Below are 22,693 nucleotides of genomic sequence, written 5' to 3'. Positions count from 1 at the left end.
CTGTAAATGCAATGAAACTTGGCATGGAGACGAGATCGTCCAAAATGATTGGTCAACAGAATGCTATAAATATGTGTGTGCACATCCATCTGAAACTACAGTAGTAGATGGTTTTTATACAATTACAATTTAGAAAGAGCAAGAACAACTTCAGGTTTTTTACACCCAGGCAGGGAGACGCACTCTTGATTAGGGATCAAAACCTCTTTTTTAGAATTATTTTGAAAACGTTGTCAGACAAGAAGCATTGTTTTAAGATTTTCTCTTCAAGATCTTTTAAGGTCAAAATCAAGTTTTGCGGAACCCTGCCTGGGTGCTTTACTACTTCAGGGCCGATCTGGTATGTCAACAATTTTTTAACTATTCTCTACCTGCTTTTTAAAAATGTATTTAGTCTTGCATTAATTTGTAAAACTATTATGTGTGTATGATAAGCAGCAATCCAAATGAAAACAATAGAAAATAAAATGCATATGGTTGTATACAGATTAATTCTGTGAGTTTAAGGTTTTAAAATGACATGAATAATATTACTTGTGTTTACATGTAGGCTACCTAGGGAGGGTTTTGAAAAGAGCGTCACCATTTTTAATTTATATGATTATTCTGTTTTCTTCTCTCCAGGCCCTGCATCATCTCTCTGTCGAAGGTGAAATGATAAATAAAAAGAACATTGGTGGTTGTTTAGATCAAATATTTGTTTTTTTCATTGAACATAACTTACATGTATATGTGCACTCTTTAAAAGATGGTGAGAAGGAAAACAGAGACACATAACATGGTTGTGAAATACTTACGGACCATCATGGAGCAACTCTCATCCCGAAGGTAAACTCTGATAAATTAAATTGTTTTTATTTCCTTAATTTTTGTCATCTGGGAGGAGAAAATATGTTCAAATCTATGTCCCCCAGTAGATGGTGAATAAAATGTATTAAAGCAGAAGTAAGCGATATTTTCGTGTTAATATAAGTCTTAAATAGTTATATCTTCCGACAGCAATCACTTACATAGAGTGTTTGGACTGAAACACAGGTCTCTCAGTCACTCTGCTCTGCTCTGGGCCGAGGAGAAAACTGTGTGTGCAGCCAAGGGATGCGCATGAATGTGGTGACGTAGGGACGATGAAGAGGGCGGGGGCTGCTAACTCCAACGGCTGACAAGAAGTTATGGTGCGTTCAAGGCAACCCGTAACTCGTGTTTTTCCGACCGGAAGTTCCGAGTGGCCGTTATAGTGACTTTCACAGGCAACAGGTCAGAAAAACACAAGTTACGGGTTGCCTGGAATGCTACAAAGTCGTAAATCGTGACTTGAAGCCGTAACTTACGGTTTCAAAAGCCTGCCTGGAACGCAGCATTAGCCAAAACGACCGGATCGCTTACTTCTGCTTTAATTAGAATAATGCATCTTAGTTTTGTAACATAATTTAACCAAAACTTCAATTAAGCTAATAATTAAAGCCACATGGTATTAGGTAATAGGTCTGCATTTAAGTTTTTACAAACATGCACTATAAAACATGACCATTACAGCAATATGTCACCATAATTTCAGGGCAACAGAATGTACCTCGTACTGATTAATTTCTTCTAAAAAGACAATGAAGACACAATATATTAATGAATGTTTAACTAAGGGGTGGTAATGGTTTAATATTTTGTCAATTTCAAGTTCTAAAAAGGTAAGAAATCAATTTCATCATGAAGTAGCTACACTTATCGTGCCATTTGTCATTCATTACTCTCAGTTGCATTATCAAAAGAGTAATATGTACTTACAGGCAGGTATCCAATGTGCAAACATGCTGCCTTTCACATTCAAGCAAAGTGAGTTGGTTCACTTCAGATGTTTGTAGATGTCAGGTGACACTATACAGCCGTAAAGGAGCATTCTTCGTTTCAACAGAGATCAACATCTTAAAATATTAAGCTGTAAGCTTCACTGAAATAGACTACTAATTAAAAAAAAAAAAAACATTCTAGTGACTGTTGCTAATTGTTTTGATGTTTTATTGGTAAATAGTATTCCAACAACTTTTATTCATCTAATCTTTTTGAATATCTCTGCCATTCTGGGATGTGGCAAGATGATATAGCTCTGAATGGTCATTTCCAAGGGTCATTGTCCTTGAGAAAGGCCGTTATGAGTTCTTGAAATAAATGCCATAAACAAGTTTTTCATTATACATGTATGTAAGAGAGACTGGGAAAAAAGTGAACTTTTCTCAAAATAATTTCTGTTTTTCAGGGCAAGACGGAAGATCTTCTGGAAACGAAAGATTATCAAATTTAGGCTGTTTTCCCTAAATAATGTATTCAGATATAATAATAATGAATCTTCAGGATATTTGTTCGATGTCGAAAGTGTCAAGACAAAATGGAAACAAATGATTAATTTTAATAATAACGAAGATCTCTTAAGCAAAATAGAAGAATATAAAAACAATATGCCGCTTGAAAATTATCACATTCAAAAACCAGATGAAATCAACCAGTTTGCCTTTGCTGAAGTGTGTATGCAGGATAAAACTGAAAGATTTGATGATGTTTATCCAGATCATAAAAACAAAAACAAAACCTTGGAATTCACTGCACACAGTGAGGCGATTTTAATTGATCAAATTGATACTTTCTTACGCCAGAATGAAAATTTTAAAAGAGTTAAGTATATACATTTTTTCACACTCAAAAGTCCATGTTTACTAAGACTGGACAAGAGCATAAACTGCTGCATGTTTATACTTCTGGACAAAACCTATGAGTGGAAAAAAATGACTGGAATATCTACCACTGTGGTATATAGAGATCTTTGGGGATTAGCTGGTCCAAATTATTTTGCTAAAGTTTTTCCCAAAAGCTTTGATAAATACATTAAAGAATTCCAAGATGTTCATTTTACAATCAACAGCAAATGGTTTAAAATATATATAGATATTTCCTCCTTTATCTCAAATGTCCAAAAGGAAAAAAGAGGACGCCTTTTTGAGGAAATTAAGTCTGCTACGGAATCCTTGAAAACACTGTTTAACTCGGCATCGCCTCAACCATATAGTGCTTACATAGAAACATTAGAGAAAGCTATCTCAGACCTCAGTTTTTCAGACTTAAAAGACATCATCAGAGAAAAGCTGCTGGAAGAATTTATTCAAATGGTTAAGGACAGTGCAATTGTGTTTATGAAAGAACAAAAAACTGAAGAGGTGAATATAAAAGTTGTTGAAATGTTTAAGGATTTGTTAGGACCCAGCAGCCCATTACACCTTGTAAATCTTTTTGAAGAGGAAATGAACAAAGAAGAAAACATCTGCTTCAAAGAAACCATAAACAATAAACTAAACATGAAAAGAAATGAACAGAAAAAGAACAGGCGGCAAGAGGGTTGAGAATATTTAATTCTCTACTTATTGGTTGGTAACACCCTTGTAGTTGTTTTAAGAGTCATCTTTTCAGGTGAGTTAGGGAGGTCGTGTTTTTTTTTTTTCCTTTTTGGGTTTTCTATTCCCTGCAGAAACTGGAAGGCAAGTTATTCTATAGGCTACACATGATGATTTCAGAATGTCTCATCTGTATTTCAAAACTTTGTTGTCTGCTCTGTTTTCAATAAATATATATAAAAAAAATCTCTGATTACTTTGTATTCCAATGATCAGCAAAATGTATCTGTGGTTAAAGTAGAAAAGTAGCATTGATGTAGGCGGATGATCGACAGTTGCCACCAAGCGTCAGTTGAACAACAGGAAATAACACATTCAGATCATTTCCTACAGATAATTTCCCTAAATGACAGTGACTGTGGTGACTTTCACAGATGGGCAAACAGAACTGAAGAAAAGAACCCCACCGCACAAACAGAAATCACAAATTCAATGTGTGACTAAGTTGTTTAACAGAACAACTAAAAGACACAATTTCATGATTGTGTGCTGCCTGTCTTTCCTCCTTAGCTCAGAGTCTCTCTCCTGCATCTTGTTGTTCTCTGCTTGGACATCTTCAGCTTTACTGCACTGAAAACATTAATGAATGTGGTAATTGTGAAAAACTGTGGCAAACATGCTTAAGACATAAACTTTTACATTTAAATGTAATATGTAAACTGAATTAAGTCTTAACCTGCAGGCTAAAATCAAGTGAGACATGAGACCAGGGTTTATGAGAACTAACTCTGACCAAGAAGAGGGCAAAACTGCTCCACAGTTCTACTTAAAGAGAAACTAGGCAGGACATTTTTACCTCAATGAAGCTTTGAAGTAATTGTAGCAAAATGTAATTGAAACAGTGTTGCATCAACATCTTGCAAGTCATTGAATTAACACTGAACTCTGATGTTGATTCTACATCAGTTTGCACCCTCAATTAATATTGAAACAATGTTGATTTCCTAACTAAAGCTCAATGGAATCTCAATGGTATTTCTACTAACACAAATATTTAAGCAATTGAAATTTCAACCTAACTAAAGATCAACCCACTTTAAATTATATTTCAATTGATATTAAACCACAAAAAACACTAAATATGCCTAAATAAAAATAAGATAATAGTATAAATACTGCTTTATCTACAGTCAGGAGGTCGGCCTACACTGTAAGAAATGTATATTTCTGTGACTTTATTTTAATTTTCAAGGGGGTCCTTATAAACAACAAAATACAAACCAAGAGTTCAGTCATCAGTATGTGACAGTCACTATGCTACCAATTGATCATGTGCCCTGGCTACTTGGCCAAGGGGATGTCCCTTTGGCCGAATGGTTAGCGTGCATGACTATTACCCGGGAGTCTGGGGTTCGAAGCCCGCCCGGGCTCTCTTCACCTTGCCACAAATAGTACAGGTTCATAATAGAAAGCTGACACAAAACATGATACAATATAGAGACACAGACACCCCTTCAAACACACTCACACACTACAATGCTCCACCAATAGAGGAATCTTCTCAGTCAGGGAGAGATATGGTCACCTTGCTGGTCATTGTTCCTGATCCCTAGCTTTATTCCAGTGTTGGTTCTCTACAACAATGACCGAGAAAATAATCAAAATAATTCAGGGATGTATAATATTGCATGCTTATAGAGCTGATGATAAGTCTCTACTGATTTAAATAGGGCAATGTTAGTCTGACTGTCAGAACAACATCTGGAGTTAAGAACAAGATACAAGATTGAGCTCAATGACCTACATGAAGTCCCATTAAAAGTCCATGAGGTTCTTCAGTAGTGTGGAGATGTGTGTATTCATCTTCCAGTGAACTTAAAAAGGGTTCAAGGGTGAAAATATGAACCAGCCATTAACGTGGAAATGAAAGGGGTAGCCTAAGAGGAGAAGAAAAGAGAAAGAGAAAACTGGGTTTCACTACACCCTGCCTCCCCCATCACCCTCCAGCACAACCTCTGTAGGTCTGTCTTTGTCAATGTTATTTGATAGTATATTAAGAATGAAAGCATGCAGCAACAAATCTCAGTGAGGATTTTTCTATATTTCTTTTTTGGGTGGTGGGGGCTTTTTGGCCTTTAATTGAAAGCACAGTCGAGAGAGACAGGAAATGGGCAGGCAGAGAGGGGGGTGGGTGACATGCAGGAAAGGGCCACTCGATGCAGGATTCGAGCCAGGGCCGCCTGCAGTGAGGACTATAGCCTCAACACATGGGGCAGCTGCTCTACCAGCTGAGCTAAAATCTGCCCCTGACGATTTTGTCATGAAGTCAAAACAAAACTTAAATTCAAATTTAAAGGAAACAAAACTTAAACTCACCGCTTCATGCCCTGCCTCCACGCCCCACCCACCACTAACCCAGGATATAAACAGGGACACATCACCATTGATGTCTTTGTCTTCTTCTTATAGGCTACATACATATCTCAAAGGAAGAATTACTTACCCAAGCAGGGGTGGGCAGACCTTGGTAAAGAGAGAGACTTAGTAAAAACTTATCAGCCAGTAGGATTTTTTACAAATATTGTCTTTTCTTATATTTAAGCTCTGCCCACCCCTGCTGGGGAGGGTCACTACCTCAGGTAGAATCTGGTGAGTCACAATCATTTTGAAACAATATCCTATTTGATTTTTAAAATGTGTAAAACTGTTAAATCCTGGTATTTGGAGCAGAAAACCGCAATAAAGCAATAGGTGTTTGCCATACAGAATTTAATGTGGTTTATATTTTGTTTAAAGTAGCCTTCTATGGCATATAGAACAGATTTACATCTATTTTTGAGAAGGTTTGGAAAGCAGTACTGCCCTACAACGGAAGAAAGGGTTAACTCCCCAGAGTGCAGTTCTGAGAAAAAAAAGTATTTTTGCAGTCAACTGTATTGAACTGGATTCTGAAAATTGGTTAAATCCTTGCTTTTGCGAGTAGTAGTCTAGCTGTGTAAAAATATTTAACTCAAACTTAACATTTTACCCTTGTTTCAGAGTTACCTCTGTCTGTGCATTGAGGCAAAATATAAGATGGCCATACAACGCAGGAAAGGGGAAACTCCCATTGGTTCTAAAATGATAGTAGCCTGCTGTACAGTAGGGTGTGTTGTGCATACACAGATAGAAAAAGGTAACTCATACGGTGTTCTCTTGTTGTTCACCGCAGTTTTGGGGAGTTACTGTGAAAACCACCTGCATATATCCCAAATAAGATAATGTTGAGTCAAGATATTTATCCACATGATGTAGCAGACCTTTAATGTCCCAAAAATGACAAATCTAATTTTTGACAAAAAATGAGTTACCCCCTTCTTGCGTTGTAGGGCAGAGTATCACTGTTTTCTGTCTATCATTAATCTGCATGTGCAGCACACACAGACACACACACTTGTTGAAATGTTTGTTACAGAGATCTGTAATAATTTAATTTAGGCTCCTCATTAGAGCATAATTCATAGTCAGTTTTATGTGTGCACTCTAATAGATGGCGATAAACCAAACCGCAGACAGAGTCAAACAACTTAAATATGAAGCACCTGAGGAAGAAGAGATGTCTATCACCAAGGAGCTACAGCTCCTCATACCCCAAAGGTAAACCATGTTTTTTTCTAAATTACATGAACTTGTGATGTTAAGCAAATCTACAACTCCAGTGAACACTGATTTATATGATTTAAAATTAATTAACAGTTAGAGTGCATTTAATTTTAGTAATCATTATTAATAATCCAGATTGTTAACATGTTTTATTAATTCATCCAAGTTCAGGGTTAAATTAATAAGCCTTCATGATCATCACAGCAACCATTGACAACTTTATTTCCATCCAGCTTTGTCACAACCTTCTTTGGACGTCCACAAGAGATGTCACTACTTTGCCGCTTTGATTTCTTTCAAAATTCAAATCTTAACCTTTTGGGGCTTTGCTTCAAAATGTAAGTATGAAACAGAATACACATCATAGACACTATATTTGTGTCTAACTTGACATTAATTTGCAGCACAATTTCATCACACAGACACCTATGAATAGTCAGTCAGATAATGTTGGACTGACTCTTTTTTGACTGTCACTGACGGTGACAATTTAAAGCTTTGTCCATCTCCTCTATTAGAAATCTATGTCATCATGAAGTACATTTATTGTTTGTCATTTTTACGACTTGCAGCTGAAAGCAAAATGTTAAGCACATGATCTTAACTTACCAACTTCTTTCTCTATTCAGGAAAGAAGACGATCAGCAGAAGGATGCCTCGTTATATAACCCCCTAACCCTGACAAAAAAACCTTTTCATTCTGTTTTGACATTCAATTTAAATTATATAAATACGATCGAAAAACCTCAAATTAAAAAAAAAAAATGGCAGAGTTTCCAAAAACATTACCGTAATAAACATGATGGAAGCACACGTCAACATGGATTAGCCATTATTTTTTTGGAAGGTGATGAAAAGGTTTTTTATGTTCCTAAGCCAGTTTATCGAAAAAAAAATCATCATGACCATGTAGAGCAGATATTAGCTCGAGATATTCATAATTTTTTACAACAGAATGAAAAAAATAAAGGACCCAAAGTGAAGTTTATCTTGATTTACACATACAATAGTCCATGTCTTAAGGGGAAAAAGATTAACATTGATGGTTGCATGTTCATGCTGTTAGTATTAGCACATGAATGGCACCGTAAATATGGAATATTTACCAACGTTTTGTTCACAGAATATTGGGGCCCAATTGGAGATGGATCACCACTTCTTAGAGACCTCGGTCACCTTCAAGAGTTTAATATCACATTCCCACTTGACAGTAAAATTATGAGTGAAAACTTAAATAAAATCAAAGAAGAGCAGTTACATACCTTACATAATGATGAAAACAGACCACTTTCTGATTTTCAAAGCGCAAAGGACCATCTTTTAAGACTGATAGAAAGCAATGACTCTTTGACCACTCAACAACATCTGGTCATAGGAGAGGAAATAATTGCTTTTCTTGAAGGCCAAGAAAAAATATATGACAATTTATTACAGAATTGGCAGGACGGCGTAGAAAACTGTTTTAAGAAACACTTTAAAGCAGTTTGCAACACTGCTATAGTTAAATGTTTTATCGAAAATTTGGAGTCTATTTTGGGGAGCAGTAGTCCGATCAACTTTCACCAGATCCCTCAGAGTCTTTTGATGCAACATCCCATGCCTTGGTTTAAGATCATGTCAAAACTTCTCCACTGTGTTTGATATTTTTGTTGTTGGCTCTGTTCTTGCCCTAAATTTTAAATAAAATAATTACAAATAAAAGTCTGTGTGTGCTTTGCTGATCATCAACAACTGTGTTGTTGTGGTTAAACCGTCAATGACTGGGTAGTGTCAATGCAGGAAAGACTGAACGGACTAATATTTCATCAGTGGTTTCTGTCAGTGTTCAACTCTACAACAGGAAATAATGCACTGAGGTCTCTTCCTTTATTAGTTTAGCTTTATTTCTGATACATGACCATGTTAGATACCATTGTCCCAGCACACGTACTGTTATCCTTTTTGACATGGAGCTTTGAGAATTGGCACAAACAATATACAAATGAACATCCCTGTATACAATACTGATTTTAAACAGAAAATAATTAACAATAAATATCCAAAAATGACACAAGATAAAAATGCAGATTTGTAACGTGATGAGACAGAAAGTCTTCTAGTTGTGACAGCTCGTTTTTTATTCAGTGCAAACATTAAATTAAGAACTTTTGGCCCTAGAATAGTTTATAATCAGTCTGAATAGAGAACAAAGCAGGATGTGAACATACAGTTTAGATGCCTTACTTTGATGTAGAAGAGTTAAAATTTCTTAATGTGAAGACACAGAAAGAAAAGTCAACATATTAATTAAAAATATACATAAATCATCTCTAACACCAGAAGTTTCCTCTGGTCTCAGAACGTATGATTTGTCAAGACTAAAAAAAAAAAATAAAAAAAAAGCACACAAATGATTAATAAATTAAATAGATGTCAGCCCAGAGAATGAATAAGGCAAGCAAGCTCATACTGTATATACAGTTAAGTTTACTATTTACATTGTGTTTATTACATATGGTTTAGTAACTTTGCCGACAGTTGAGGTGGGGTTTGTCTCCCCCTACTGGTTGATACGAGTGTCACACTGCAGACAGCAGTAACGAGTGCAGCAGTAGTCTCATGCTTTTAAACTTCTTATTACAGAGCACTCAGAAGAAACCACGCCCAATATAGAGGCTGGTAACCAGAAGAGCTCATCCCAGAACGTCAAGTCCAGTGTGTTTAGAAACTCCCACAGCCTGGTCTGACACCCCCTCCACATCTGGAACAACAGCATGGGGGATGAGAAACTAGTTCTCAGACAGTCTCCTGATGTAGGTTTTGGTTGAATTATTTCCATATTGCTTTGCTTTATCCTGCTTTTAGAGCGAGGCAACGTAAAGTTAGTGAGAAAGTGCAGAGCGACTCCATGACTTTTCTAATGTTGAACACAAACAACATAGGGACGTCACTGAAAGCAGATATGTTACCTCACAAACACTGGCAACTCATCTGTGACTACTGTACTCACTGAAGGGGGGAGGAGTGCAACCGTCACTCACTTACAGCGTCACCTCATGAGGCCTGGCTATGCACAGCGGATCGTATTTATTCCCAATATTGCGCAACCAACAGAACTGAATAAAACACAATTAATAAATAAATAAATGACCTCAGATAAATACAAGCTAAGAGAGTGGTGTCTCGATGAAGGACGAGGAAGCCAACACTAAACAGCGCACTCCACCACCGGCACTTGGCAGCCACATTAATAGCAGTGAGGAAGAAAGTTGCCGTGAGTGAGACCTGAACGTAGCAGAGCCAGATTCACTCGGAGGTATACAAACTTAAGGTGGGGAAAAAACATATGAGTCTTCCACAAGCTGTGAGGCTTAAAATGCAGTCAAAGAGGTCAAATAAAAAAGTTTTTTTTTAAAAAAAAAGGACGCTCACTAAATAATCTGCAAAACTTGACAGTTGGCAAAGTGGAAATGACGCCTGGTTTTGGTCAGTGCAGGCTTAAAGTTCATCTTAAACTGCTCTTACTCTTTGAGAAAACCTCAAGAACCTGTTATGCTGAGGATTTCTACTATCATGGCCCTGTCAAGAGGACACATACAGTAGGGGACCCAAATCTGTGTAAAGAGTGAAATATTTAACTAGAAATGCATCAACAGTCTCAGTCAAGACTGTTATCAACTATTATGGGGACCTATATGCTTAAGTGTAAATAAAGGAAGAGAGGAAGCATTAATGATTAGATAACTAACCATTTTCAGATTAAAAATAAAATGAAAAGAAAGTGAGGGAAGTGATCCCAACTGTTAAATCTAAACTGAGTGAGACAAAATCTGAAACAACTCAGTAAATGTAAAAGAGATGGCCACATGTGGCTACAAACTAAATCTGCACTTTGCTTTAACCAGCAAGAGTGATGCAATTTCTGTGACTGATATATAGTATATGTCTACATACACACACAACAGGTGTATATGTGTCTGTGTGGAGACCAAAAACAGAGGAAGAAGAGCCGGCAGGCTGTGGGTGGAGAGAGAGAGAGTGCAGACCGGTGGATGAGGACTGCAGGAGTCATGGTGGCGTCTCTGCGTTAGCGGCCGTGGTCTTTTTCTTTGTCGGCTTCTTGACCGTCTTAGTTTGGGTCTTGCAGAGGGAGGAGAGGGACGGGAGGGAGGGGGAGGTAAAGAGTAGTTAACACAGCTGATTAAACAACAGAAGGAAAAGAGGAAGAAAGAGTGAAGAAGAGTGCACTATTAAAGAGAACGAGAGACGGATGGGAGGATTAACTTGGGCTGTGCAGGAGAGTGACCTCTCGCATTAGATTTGTGAGAGACTTTCAACTTCAGAGTGAATTTAAAGCAGATATCAGTGGAATGTTTTTGTTAATATAAGTCCTAAATAGTCCTATTTTCCGTCAGCAATCACTTACATGAAGTATTTCAGCCTAAACACGAGTCTCTCCGTCACTCTGCTCTGCTGTAACCCGAGGAGAAAATTTTCCTTGTGGGATACAAGTGTTATCCAATGAGGAGAGAGAACGGCATGAAGGGCTGTGTGTGCAGCCAAGGGATGCGCGTGAATGTGGTGACGTAGCACGAGGACCAATTGATGCCTGACAAGGGCGGGGGCTGCTAACTCATGGTGCGTTCAAAGAAACTCGTACTTTGTGTTTTTCCTTCCTGTGAAGTCATACCAGTTCGATCTGGTACGAGTTCACGGGTCGGAAGTTACGAGTGGCCGTTATAGGGAACTTTCACAGACAACAGGATGGTAAAACACGAGCTACGGGTTACCTGGAACGCTACCAAGTCGTAGTTGTGACTTGAAGCTGTAACTTACGGTTTCAAAAGCCTGCCTTGAACGCAGCATTAGCCGAAACGGCCGTGAAGCTGATATCTGCTTTAATGACTTCTCCTCTAGAACAATCAGGTCAAAATGTCAGGTTGTACTTGATGGTCAAATTCCCAAACATGGCTGGCATTACTGTGAGCGAGCAGGTTCTGAGTAGGTACTGTGTTGCCTTGAAAAATAAAATAAAAACAAAAAAAAAGTCTGGGAGAACAAATATTAAAGGGATAGTTCACCCAAAATTCTAATTTCACTCATTTTCTATTCACCCTCAAATCTCGTGATTTGCACTGACACAGGCATAGCAGTGAACTACTGGGAGCTTCCGCTACAAACAAGCTTAAAATATAGACTTATTTAATTTTTTTCGGAACAATTTCTCATGTCGGGGCTTCAATACAAGAGGGACATTACAGACGAGCACTATGGAGGTATTTGGATGTTTTTTGGTGTGTCTTTTTGGACAAAGAAAAGTGAGACCCGTTCGCTACCGTCATTTGGCAGTGCAGTGTCTGAAACTTCTCCCAACCCTTAGTCGACATGAGGGGTGAGTAGAAAATGAGTGAAATTTAAATTTTGGGTGAACTATCCCTTTAACGAACTCTAAATGCTTTAAGATGATTTTTAAAATGCACAGTATGAAACTATTGCAATGTTTTTTGTAGTATATACATGACAATTGATTGTAAATTGATTTGATATGGTTATATAAATATTATAAACTATAGAGGTGATTCAGGGGAAAAAAATAGGTATTGATTAACATCAAGTGTTGTGATGCAAATGTTAAGCTGTAGAAGCATTATTGTACCGTTTGTTTACATTATAATAATATGGAAATATATAGGTACTTGCTGGTGTGTGCCTTTGTTGGCCTTACCTCTGTCTTAGCAGCAGCAGGTTTCTTGGTTGCCTTGACGCTGGCCCCACGTTTGGGGGCTTTGTCAACATCTTCATCAGAGTGTTCAGTCCTTGTGTCTGATTGGTCAGAGCTGTGTTGGGATGACGTTTCATCAGCAAGGGACGCTGCTGCCAACGAGCGGGCTGCATGTTGGACAGAAATCTGTGGTCACTCAATCAGAAAGTCACTTAGTGTCCAGAGCAGGTGGGAAAAAATATGATTAAAGCCAAATGTTTCACCAGAGAGAGAGAGAGAGAACAGGGGCTACAGAACTGTCACTATTTTTTTTTTTTCCTACGACAAAAGCGTTATGGTCTCTCCCACCACCCAGTGGCGAATCCCAATGTTCACTTCTTGTTTCGGGTTTTAAAATTAGATGTATGATAAGAGGTCACGCTAAAGAGGATAATCTTTTGCCCAGTTATCATCACAGCGCCTGAGTAAAATAAGAATAATAATACATTTTATTTAAAGGGACTACGAGGAGTTTTGGAAAGCGAAGTGTTTTCACACTACATTTCCCATGAGCCTCCGGCGGCGTTATTCCCATGACCCGCAGGGCAGCGTCCGGGAAACCGAAACTCGGAAATGCTGGGTGAGTCGACCACTACCGGTAAATAATAATATCAAAATAACCATAAAGACAAAACAATATATTTATCGAAAATGGACCCATTAACAAGTGTAATGTAGATTCATCCACATTAAAATTAGACTCTTTTATAACAAACTTCTCAGGGTCTCTTTAAAAAGGCGCCTTTCATGGCACTCAAGGTCACTGTACAAAAACAGAGTCAAAACAGTCAACAAAAGTGCAAAAAAACCATCTAGAGTGATAAAAGTCCAGCTGGGGTCATCTGAGGTGAACTGATCAGTGTAATCGCACCAAACGCTACGTGAGCAGCAGAGAGCGCTTTAGTCTGTCTGCTGCTGTCAGCAAAGCCCAGAGACTCTGGTGCTGCTGCACTTACTCCCATTATGTGGAAAACAAAACAATCAACAATCTTTGACTGGGACTGGCAGGCCCTAATCCAACTTTAACCACTGACTGTGGTGAGTTTCAAATTTAATAGTGTTGCAAGGGGTCAGTGAGAGGTCATGAGAGGATTAAAGGGACAGAAAAACAACTCTGCGACATTATATTCCATGTTTAGTCTAATCATATTGTCTTGTGAAATAGTCATAGATTTAAGAAGCTTAAAATGAATGTACATTTAAGACTATGAAAAAGGGCAAATCACTTACAGATAACATAATTACTCATCCTGAATTAAAGCTCTGACAATAGGTCACAACTAGACTTTTCTACATTTTAGGACACAAGTCAGAAAGTTCTGGATCAACTGAGCTCAACACATTTGACTGGTGGAGCAATGTAAGGGTGCCCGCGGGCTGGTTCTGTTTGTGTCATGTGTTTGCACAAGAACAATAAGAGACAGAAAAAAAAGAGGAAAATACAAATGAACTTGCTCATGTTCCCATTCTGTTGCACTATAGCCAGTGTGATAAAATACAATTTGGGACAGCAATTCTAAGTCAAAGTCTCTCTCCAGTATATAAATACTACTTCTTCTGTTGTTTAGTTGGACTTTTCTGTCCATCTTTTGTTTTTTTTAACTAGCACATCAGTATAAATCTAAACTGTGTCACTTCATTGTTTCACTCTCTGCATTTCCCTCTGTATTCAGTTCACAGCTCATCAGGCCCACACGTCAGCCAGCCGGCGGTGTGGTGACACACAAAGAGCCCTCCTTCCAAGCTTCTCCTCCTACTTAAATCACATGCTTTCACCCCCTCCAACTCGACCTTCTTTGCATCTCTCCCCCATCTCCGCCTCTTCCCTCCCATCCTGCAGTGCTTTAAATCACATGACTCCACTTGGCACGACCGGCCCCAGTCCTGCTCTGGTAAAAGTTAAATAAAGCAAGTCCCCAGTGTCGGACTCGAAGACTCTAGTCAACCAATAGGATGAACTGTATGTATATATTTATACATGAATGCAGATGTGCGTGAGACGGTGCTTCTACACGTGAAGCTGCTAATGAAGCGGTGTTGGGATGTGTGTGTGTGTGTGTGTTGTGCAGCCTTACTCTGTCGTGCAGCAGTGCTCTTGGCCCGGGGCAGCGTGCTGGCCCCCGAGCTCATGTCGTCCATGGCTTCCCGTCTCATGCGGCCGTCTGACGTGTGCAGAGCCAGATCATCCTCAGTATTGATGAGAGTCAGGTCCTGCATGCTGAAACTCCGCAGCTTGTCTGACAACACGCCCTGTCCCTAAGCATCACAGCAAAACCAAACAAGATAGATCTGTGAAGCTGAAAACTACAAGTTCACTTAGAACTACACAACTTTGATGTTTGTCTTCATTTTCATCATCATTAACCAGTTCTTGTGTCTGGGGGAAAATCAGCATGCCAAGCTTCTACCACTTGAATGACCATAAAGCTATTCTGACTGAGCTGCGGTGACTAATCCATTAAATGATTAGTTGTTGAAATTAAGTGACAACTATTTTGAAATTCAACTGTTTTAGTCTTCTTCTTTTGTAAAGCAAAAAAAAAAAAGTTGCTTTTCTGTTTCATATTAGTGTGAAGTGTATGTATTTGGGTTTTTAAAAGTTTGTCAGATAAAAAAAGTGTTTATATTGAAGGCAACTGGGCGTCTTTTGGTTCTTGAAGACATTTCGCTTCTCATTTAAAATTCTTTAGTTTTGAAAAAGCCTGAACTGAAGAAGCCGTTCGGATGAGAGGCGAAATGTCTTCAAGAAACAAAAGAAGTCCAGTCCAGATCAAACAATCAATTCATAGAAATAACAGAAATAGGGCCACAACCAACACATAATAAGTGACTGCACAGAAGATATTTGCTTTTATACAATTAATGAAAACAATATTCTGCATCAAATATTAAATCTCTATGTGAAAGTCAGTCGCACAGGAGTATATAACATGCTGAAGGCGAAGAAGAAGAATGTTAATAGTAAGAAGAGCATTAACCAGTATTTTGTCAACATGAGTCACCAATTAATTAATTAAAAAAGGTTGCTTTAACAAACTATCCACTGAGCTTTGATGTAAATGTCTCTGCAGCCATTTGCCATCTCAACACTGATTTGACAGCACCAAAAATTTACTCTTTGCACAAGCCCTTCACAATATGACATCAACAATTTGGCATGGGATTTGTTTGTTTGGTTTAAACATGCAAAGTTAATCAGAGGTCCTGATGTCTGGTCCACACAGGATGTGAACAGCTATCTTCGAAGATGCATCGGGATCTTATCAAGTCTTAAGTCACATTTAGACAGGACCACATAAAGAACGTAATGCAGAACTGACACAAGGCACCAAACAGCACCATGTTTTTAAAATTCATTCAACCAATCAAGTTTATTTCTAACGCACATTTAAAAACAACCCAAGTCGACCGATGTGCTGTGTGTATAAAGCTGTGAAGTGTGTTCCCAGTAAAAAGCTGCCAGTCACATCAGTTGTCCTCTTTAATGCTGAGTGGAAATAAGTAGCAGCTGTCAATATTTCCCTCTGATAAAATCACATGTGTGCAGAGAAATAAAACGTGGAGGAGCATTTGACACATAGTTTAAGCATCTGAAATGGTTTGAGATACAATTTTTGTCCAGTGAAGACAACGCAACCATAGAGACATTATGACAATTATGCATTAAGGAATGTGTCCAGGTAATCCAATCATGAAAGACATCACCAGAGCACACAACTCACCTTGGTGGCTGCAGTGACAGCAGCATTAGCAGCCAGGTTGAGACCCCTCTTTCCAAACCTCATCATGGTCTCATAACTCCTGTCTTTGGCCTGCGCTATGTACTCGTCTATCTCCTGCAGCACAGGAAGACAGATGAAGGAGAAGAGGGAAAAATAATAATAAGGACAAAGATCTATGTGGTGCGGGCAATTAAAAAGTATCAAAATACTTGTGTAGACCAGTTTAGTGCTGTTCCTACCTTCTCTTTGTTGGACAGGGTTGGGTGGACAAACTTGCGATAGAGGACACTGGAGCCCTTGGTGTATGGAGACAGGAGCCAGATCACAAAGGCGATCTTAAGCTCAAAGTAAAATGGAAACCTGTGCAAGGAAACAAGAGAATTATAACCGTCAGCAAGAGGAAAAAGGAAACATAAAAGCTTTGAAGAGAGAGCAAACACCAGAGTTATAAAGAGAAACAAGGGAAGACACATGATTTGATAAATAGAAAAGGTTAAATAGCTGCATGTTTTATTAATTTATTAGTTGGTGATGCTTAAGTGAGGACAAGATAGTTAACTAGAGATAACTGTAGTAAAAACATCAAGAGCATTTAGCAGCAGACACACACATGAATGCGTCTATTGATATTATATAAGCTGTTTATTCAGTTGGGCATGAGGGTCACAATCATGAGCATCTCCTGACTCACCATGATAGGAGCAGGTCTGTGGCCGTCTCTGCTGTGGTGAACAAAGCAAATACTATCCAGTACATCATCCACTTTACCTGCGCACACACAGACACACACACACACAGACATACAGGTGAGGAGTGGGACCATAAAAACAGAAACAGCACGTGAAAGCCCACAGCTTCCCATGCACACGTGCTGAGACATGTGGAGCTAAACAGAGGCTTCACACACACATGCCAACGCAAAGATACAACATATGCTTCAGTCCTTTCAGATCACATCAGTATGCATGGCTGGTTAATCTCTGGAGACAAAGGAAATGTGAAATGTGGGGCATCTTCTAAACATGCAGCGCCCCAGCCACTGGAGAGGCAAATTAGCTTGAGAACCAATGGAAATATATAATCAAACACATATCACGTGTTATTGAATTAGAGAGTAATATGATTGGATGGTCATGGTTATGTTTAAAGGCATCGACCGCCCACAGACACACACACGTATAAACACACATAACGCTGAATCATTCCTCTCATTGGAAATGAGGCAAAAACAAGACGAAAGGGGAATGAAAACATCAGTTCTAAAAATGGCGTCCTCCTCTCTCTCTTCCTCCTTCCCTTATTCGCTCCTTCTGTGGCCGTCTGCTTGAGCAGTCATTGCGAGGAGGAGGGGGGGACGGGGGGTTGCCATGGTAACCTGCCAGGAGGAGACTGTTCTCCAGTGCAAATCTAGGCGGAGGGCCAGAGTGCTGCTATCTCCTCCTCCTCCTCCTGGATCCCCTCTTTCTGTCTCTCTCATCCCTTGCAGTGATGAGGTAAACAGGGAGGACCCCTTTCAGTTTACAGACTCTCAGCCGCACACAGGGAAGGGGAATCGACAGCTTTCTACACTGGTTTCCAATGGCAACACTGGTCACGCCATACTGAATTCATTACCACTTTATTTGTTGATATATATGTTTTCAAATAATGGCATCAAACCTCAAACTTAAGTGTTTATGTTTTAAAACTCAAGCATGTGCTGAAGAACACTGTGGACTGTGCTGAGATTTACAGTGTCAACAACGGGCCGACGGAAGATTTGAGGACCTGCAGGACACTGTGACAAAATCTGGGAGGGTTCATTTGAACTATGAATCATTTAAATATCAGGGGATTGGAAAGCTTAATACAGCTCACAAGTTTTGGATGTGAGTCACTTCCCAAACACCCACGAGATCATTTCATTACCCATTTAACACAAAAAAGCTACACGTCTTTACTTGCTCAAATGTGAAACGTGATTTACTGTTTTGAAAATTGTTTATTTCAATTTTATCCTTATATGGCAAACTATTTCCAGTTTCATCAGAATAGACTAGGAACAGTTGCACTAGATGATCCAGATGGTTTGTGCAACCTGCACAACAGCATGCCTGTTATGTAATCATCAGAAGAGGCACTTTGATATAATTTTATGCAGTTGATGAAAATGATCTGCTGAAAGAACAGACTCACTGACACTGCTGTCTTGTTTCAAGGTCAACATGCTGTCATGCCCGTGTAGAGTAAAAGAATCGAGCCTGACACACATAATATGCGAATGTCATATTGTTTTGATGTCATTATGGTGGATACTATGTGAGCACATTACAAAAAGGTCGGCGTGTCCCAAATTAACATCCCAGCCAAGATTATGACCGTGTCTGGGAGGACCTGATCTTTTTTTCTTTTTTTTCCCCTTTTGAACATGCTTGGTTTGTTTCTCCCCCAAGTGTTCACACAAACAGAAGAGCCAGTGTGGTCCATGGAAAAAATAAATGAAAAAACAGGTGATGACTCCGTCTCCTCTGATAAAAAAAACAAACAATGTTGAGTGTTTGTCTGAAATAAAATTCTATCAGTGGGATTTGTACATTACTTTTCAAATGTGGCATTTACAACTTTAAACATGAGTGTAAAGTTAGCTGACAGTATAGTCTGGGTCAAAATACACCAGAAGTTAAAGAGAGCAGACAAGGGTCCAAGTGATATAGTAACTAGTGGTGATGATATACTCACATATTCCTTCACATTCTTCGTTTTTACAGCCTTGTATGAGGAGTACGCTGGGTAGAGTGTCCCAAAGGCAAGGCTGGAAAGAGCAGAGAGAGGTGGGTCAGAGGAGGGGGAAGCAGCTTGGGAACACAGCCTCTGGGTGCTGACACCTTACAAACACTCCTGCTTAAAAAGCAGGTTAGCCATGTTTGCTCAGAGCTTGTGCAAACACGATCAGCTTTCTGTATTTTCTTAAAAACACAGTCAGTGTTTCACACAAGTTTGAATCTGAACGGCGATGCCAGTGCCACAGTAGAGAGGTGATGGGCAGCGGCTTGTCAAAACACATTGGCCTGATAACCACGGAGTCAGGAAGACTGCAGCGAGGGAGACAAAGTGGAAAAACACACAAAAGTCCGGCAGGCGTGGGTCAACATGTGCTCGTCCTCGTGCACACAGGGCTGTGGTGTTTTTGATGTGCATTTGGTTGCATCCTGTGCCACAGTGGTGATTTGTGCTGATGTGACAGGATGCCAAATGCTCTGCGAGGGGACAGCACAGTTCAGAGAGTGCACCGGCCACCACCAAACCAAACTAACTGAACATGACCTGAGGACTGAAGTCTCCCAGTTAGAGACTTTAGCTCCCAGCTGTTGGCAGCCTTAACTGCTCAACTGTTTTTCCTCAGCAGTTAAGTAGGTCCTCTGTCCCGGTGTGTGTCTGTCTGAGCTGTTCGGTCACGAGTTCCTCGCCTATCAGCTCTGTACAGTGAGACGAGGCGACCGGTAGCAGGCCTCTAGCCCAGTGCACACGTCCCTCAACGGACGCCCTTCACCTCTTTGTGTTCCCATATCAGGTTCACTTCTTTGGTTTTTTGGGGTTTGAGGACATCAACATGTCCACTGAGACTCCTGCCTTTTCCCATCTGCTCAGTTTTCTGGTTAGGACGAGTCTTTTTTTTTTTAGCTGTGATACAACACACAAAAAGAGGCAGCTGGGCATTTAGCGCAGAATACAAAGGGTGAGAAACGACTGATCTCGTGTCAGATGTGCAGCAGCCATTATGATGCACATCCAGTCACACTGTTTGCCTCCCAATAGACACATGACTACCTGAGGTGCAGTGAAGCGGGAAAGCCAGCTGGAAGCCACTGAAAGTAACAGTTTGCCAATGTTATCCTCGACTTATGTAATCCAGGCGAGGGGTAATATTTATAGGAATGAAACAACAGTGACATTTTTACATGTGGGCCTTCGACGCCGCTGTTTCCACATGAAACAGACAGCAGCTGTGACAGAAAGGCACATCCAGCGATCAGACGACACAATGTCCCATCTTCTGTCGCTTTGACAGCAATATTGATGCAGCACAGTGTAAAAAGTGACACACATGGGATCAGGCAGGAGGATGATGACAGCTGCTGGCTTTAGTCGAGTCATCCACACTGCCGGGAAATGTGGTGTTGTACAGGTGGAAGCCGAGGCCTGGACTGCTGATGCTGCTTTGTCTGAATAACACAGCAGAGCATCTCTCCCTGTGAAGTCTCCCCTACATGTAATGTTAGAAACATAATAGTCATCCACATTAACAGACCAGGTCCTGGACATGGGCCTGGCCGTGATTGGGTGGGTGGATGGATGGATGGATGGATGGATGGACGGACATACACATCCCAGACTGGGCTGCTGCCATCACGTTTTTACCAACTCATGTTTCCAGATGGTGCTGGGATGCTCAGTCGCCACACAAAGTCAAACTGGGGCGTTTATACAAAATAAAAACCCCACCATGGCAGGCTGGTTAGAGTCTGTGGCCTGTCTGAAGCGGGGCTGGCATATTAAGCAGGTGTCGCTTGTTTCACGGCGAACAGCTCGTTTCCCTGCCAACACGGTATCTGTCAGGTGGCTATGGTAACTAGCCAGCATACGTTAGCTATCGACAGCTAGCAACAAGCGCTGGATGCAGATTGTTACTGCATCATTGTGGTAATTAGAAAAACACAGTTGTATTAATACATTTAGGTGTAAAATAAACATATTATCCTTAATGTTTTTCTGTATTGGCCCAAATGTGACTATAAACGGAGCCAAGTCAAGCTAGTTGGCTCGGCGGCGCAGCGTCCAGCATCAGACAGATGATGAATGGAGCCGCTCGCTCGCTCAGCCTGTCGGTCGGTCGGTCGGTCGGTCGGTCAGACACGACAACAGATGATGCAGCCCAGCCCCGTACTCACACAACTATCCTCGAAATAATCCAGGATACCATCTTGACGGGCCGACGACCGTGCGCCTTCCGCTTCTAAGGAAATGTAGTCGGTTAGGTTAGCTAGCGGGCTAGGTGGCCCCCCATTCCCCTTCCCCAGGACGCGGGTTTGTTGTGATGTGAAGCGGGAGGCTGGGCCGGTGCTGCCGCGCCGCTCCGCTGTCAGGTGCTCGGCTGACAGCAGCAGAGAGAGGATGTGCTGCTGCTGCTGCAGTCTGTGGCTCCTACGAGCTGCTCCGGATTTCCACCACTGCTGCTGCTGCTGCTGCTGCTGGGAGGACTGGGTCTTAAAGCGCCACGGTCACGTTGTTAAATGTGTCAGACACACGGTGCACCTCGCTTCTGCCTCCATCCGCACACACATGATGCAGTAGGCTCAATTCAGTCAGTGGGAATAACGACCATCAGTGACAACTATGGAGGGGTGATTATGTAGTGGTTATTAATAATCAGCATAGTGTAGTTCGTGTTTGTGATGTAAAACACCAGCACATACAGTTAGACAGCCAAGGCTTCCTGCCCCATTTCTGTGATCCACTTACTAATTCAGACATGAAGCAGAGAAAGCAAGGCCACACAGGACAGGCATGAAAGCACGTGGCATCAATAAAACATAGTTATTATTAAATATAGATTTTAACGCATTTTACATTCACAGCTAATGGAAACTAGTACTTAGGCTGGTTTTTATTGGGATTTTTGAGAGACATTTATAAAATAAAAAACAACTCCAGTAGATGACCAAGGCAGCCTTTGTTGAGATAAACATTAATATTTTCCACCAAAAGACTGTGAAAAGACACAATTTTGTGACATCTAAAAAAAAATTTAAAAAAAAAGAGTTTCAGAGGGGAATTCAATATTTAACTGTTCAATATTTAACCCGACAAGCCCTTTAATATACACCCAGACTGTGGCTGAAACATGTATTTGGTAAACTGATTACTGAAATGACAAAAAAAAGGTATTATAGTCATTTATAAGCACAGTGTATTTACTTCTAAATGTTAGGTTTCATCTGCTTTATATAACTGAAAAAAATTATATTATAAAATAATTATCTCTTTACTAGACTGTTTGTTTAAAACAAGCATCACCTCAGGATCTGAAATTGATTAAAAAGTAGAAACTGAATTGACTTGATTGATTTAATAATTGTCCATGTCTTAGAGACACACTTGCAGCACATGCACAGATGTTTGGTGAGTAAAAAATACACATCAACTCTAATTTTTGTAAACTTTATTGTGAAAAATCA

The 22,693-nt window shown here is 40.0% G+C and overlaps 1 protein-coding gene and 1 long non-coding RNA gene across 2 annotated transcripts; one reads left to right on the top strand and one right to left on the bottom strand.

Annotated features, from left to right (window-relative positions):
• The first annotated feature begins 5,859 nt into the window (after positions 1–5,859).
• Positions 5,860–8,711, top strand: LOC310993067. The gene is made up of 4 exons (XR_014595724.1): positions 5,860–6,023; positions 6,904–7,010; positions 7,250–7,354; positions 7,646–8,711. It is a non-coding gene; the product is annotated as an uncharacterized lncRNA (long non-coding RNA).
• A 319-nt stretch (positions 8,712–9,030) lies between these two features.
• Positions 9,031–21,558, bottom strand: reep2 (receptor accessory protein 2). Its single transcript, XM_083981016.1, has 8 exons — positions 21,407–21,558; positions 19,197–19,269; positions 17,170–17,246; positions 16,718–16,838; positions 16,479–16,592; positions 14,832–15,012; positions 12,721–12,884; positions 9,031–11,135 (listed from the first exon to the last, which is right to left on the bottom strand). The coding sequence occupies exons 1-8, from the start codon at positions 21,436–21,438 to the stop codon at positions 11,064–11,066; spliced, it is 834 nt and encodes a 277-aa protein (XP_083837142.1). The 5' UTR covers positions 21,439–21,558; the 3' UTR covers positions 9,031–11,063.
• Positions 21,559–22,693: the final 1,135 nt, after the last annotated feature.

Source organism: Trachurus trachurus, assembly GCF_905171665.1.
Source record: "Trachurus trachurus genome assembly, chromosome: 10".
In the NCBI taxonomy this organism is placed as follows: Eukaryota; Metazoa; Chordata; class Actinopteri; order Carangiformes; family Carangidae; genus Trachurus; species Trachurus trachurus.
This window is presented reverse-complemented; position numbering and strand designations above follow the sequence as displayed.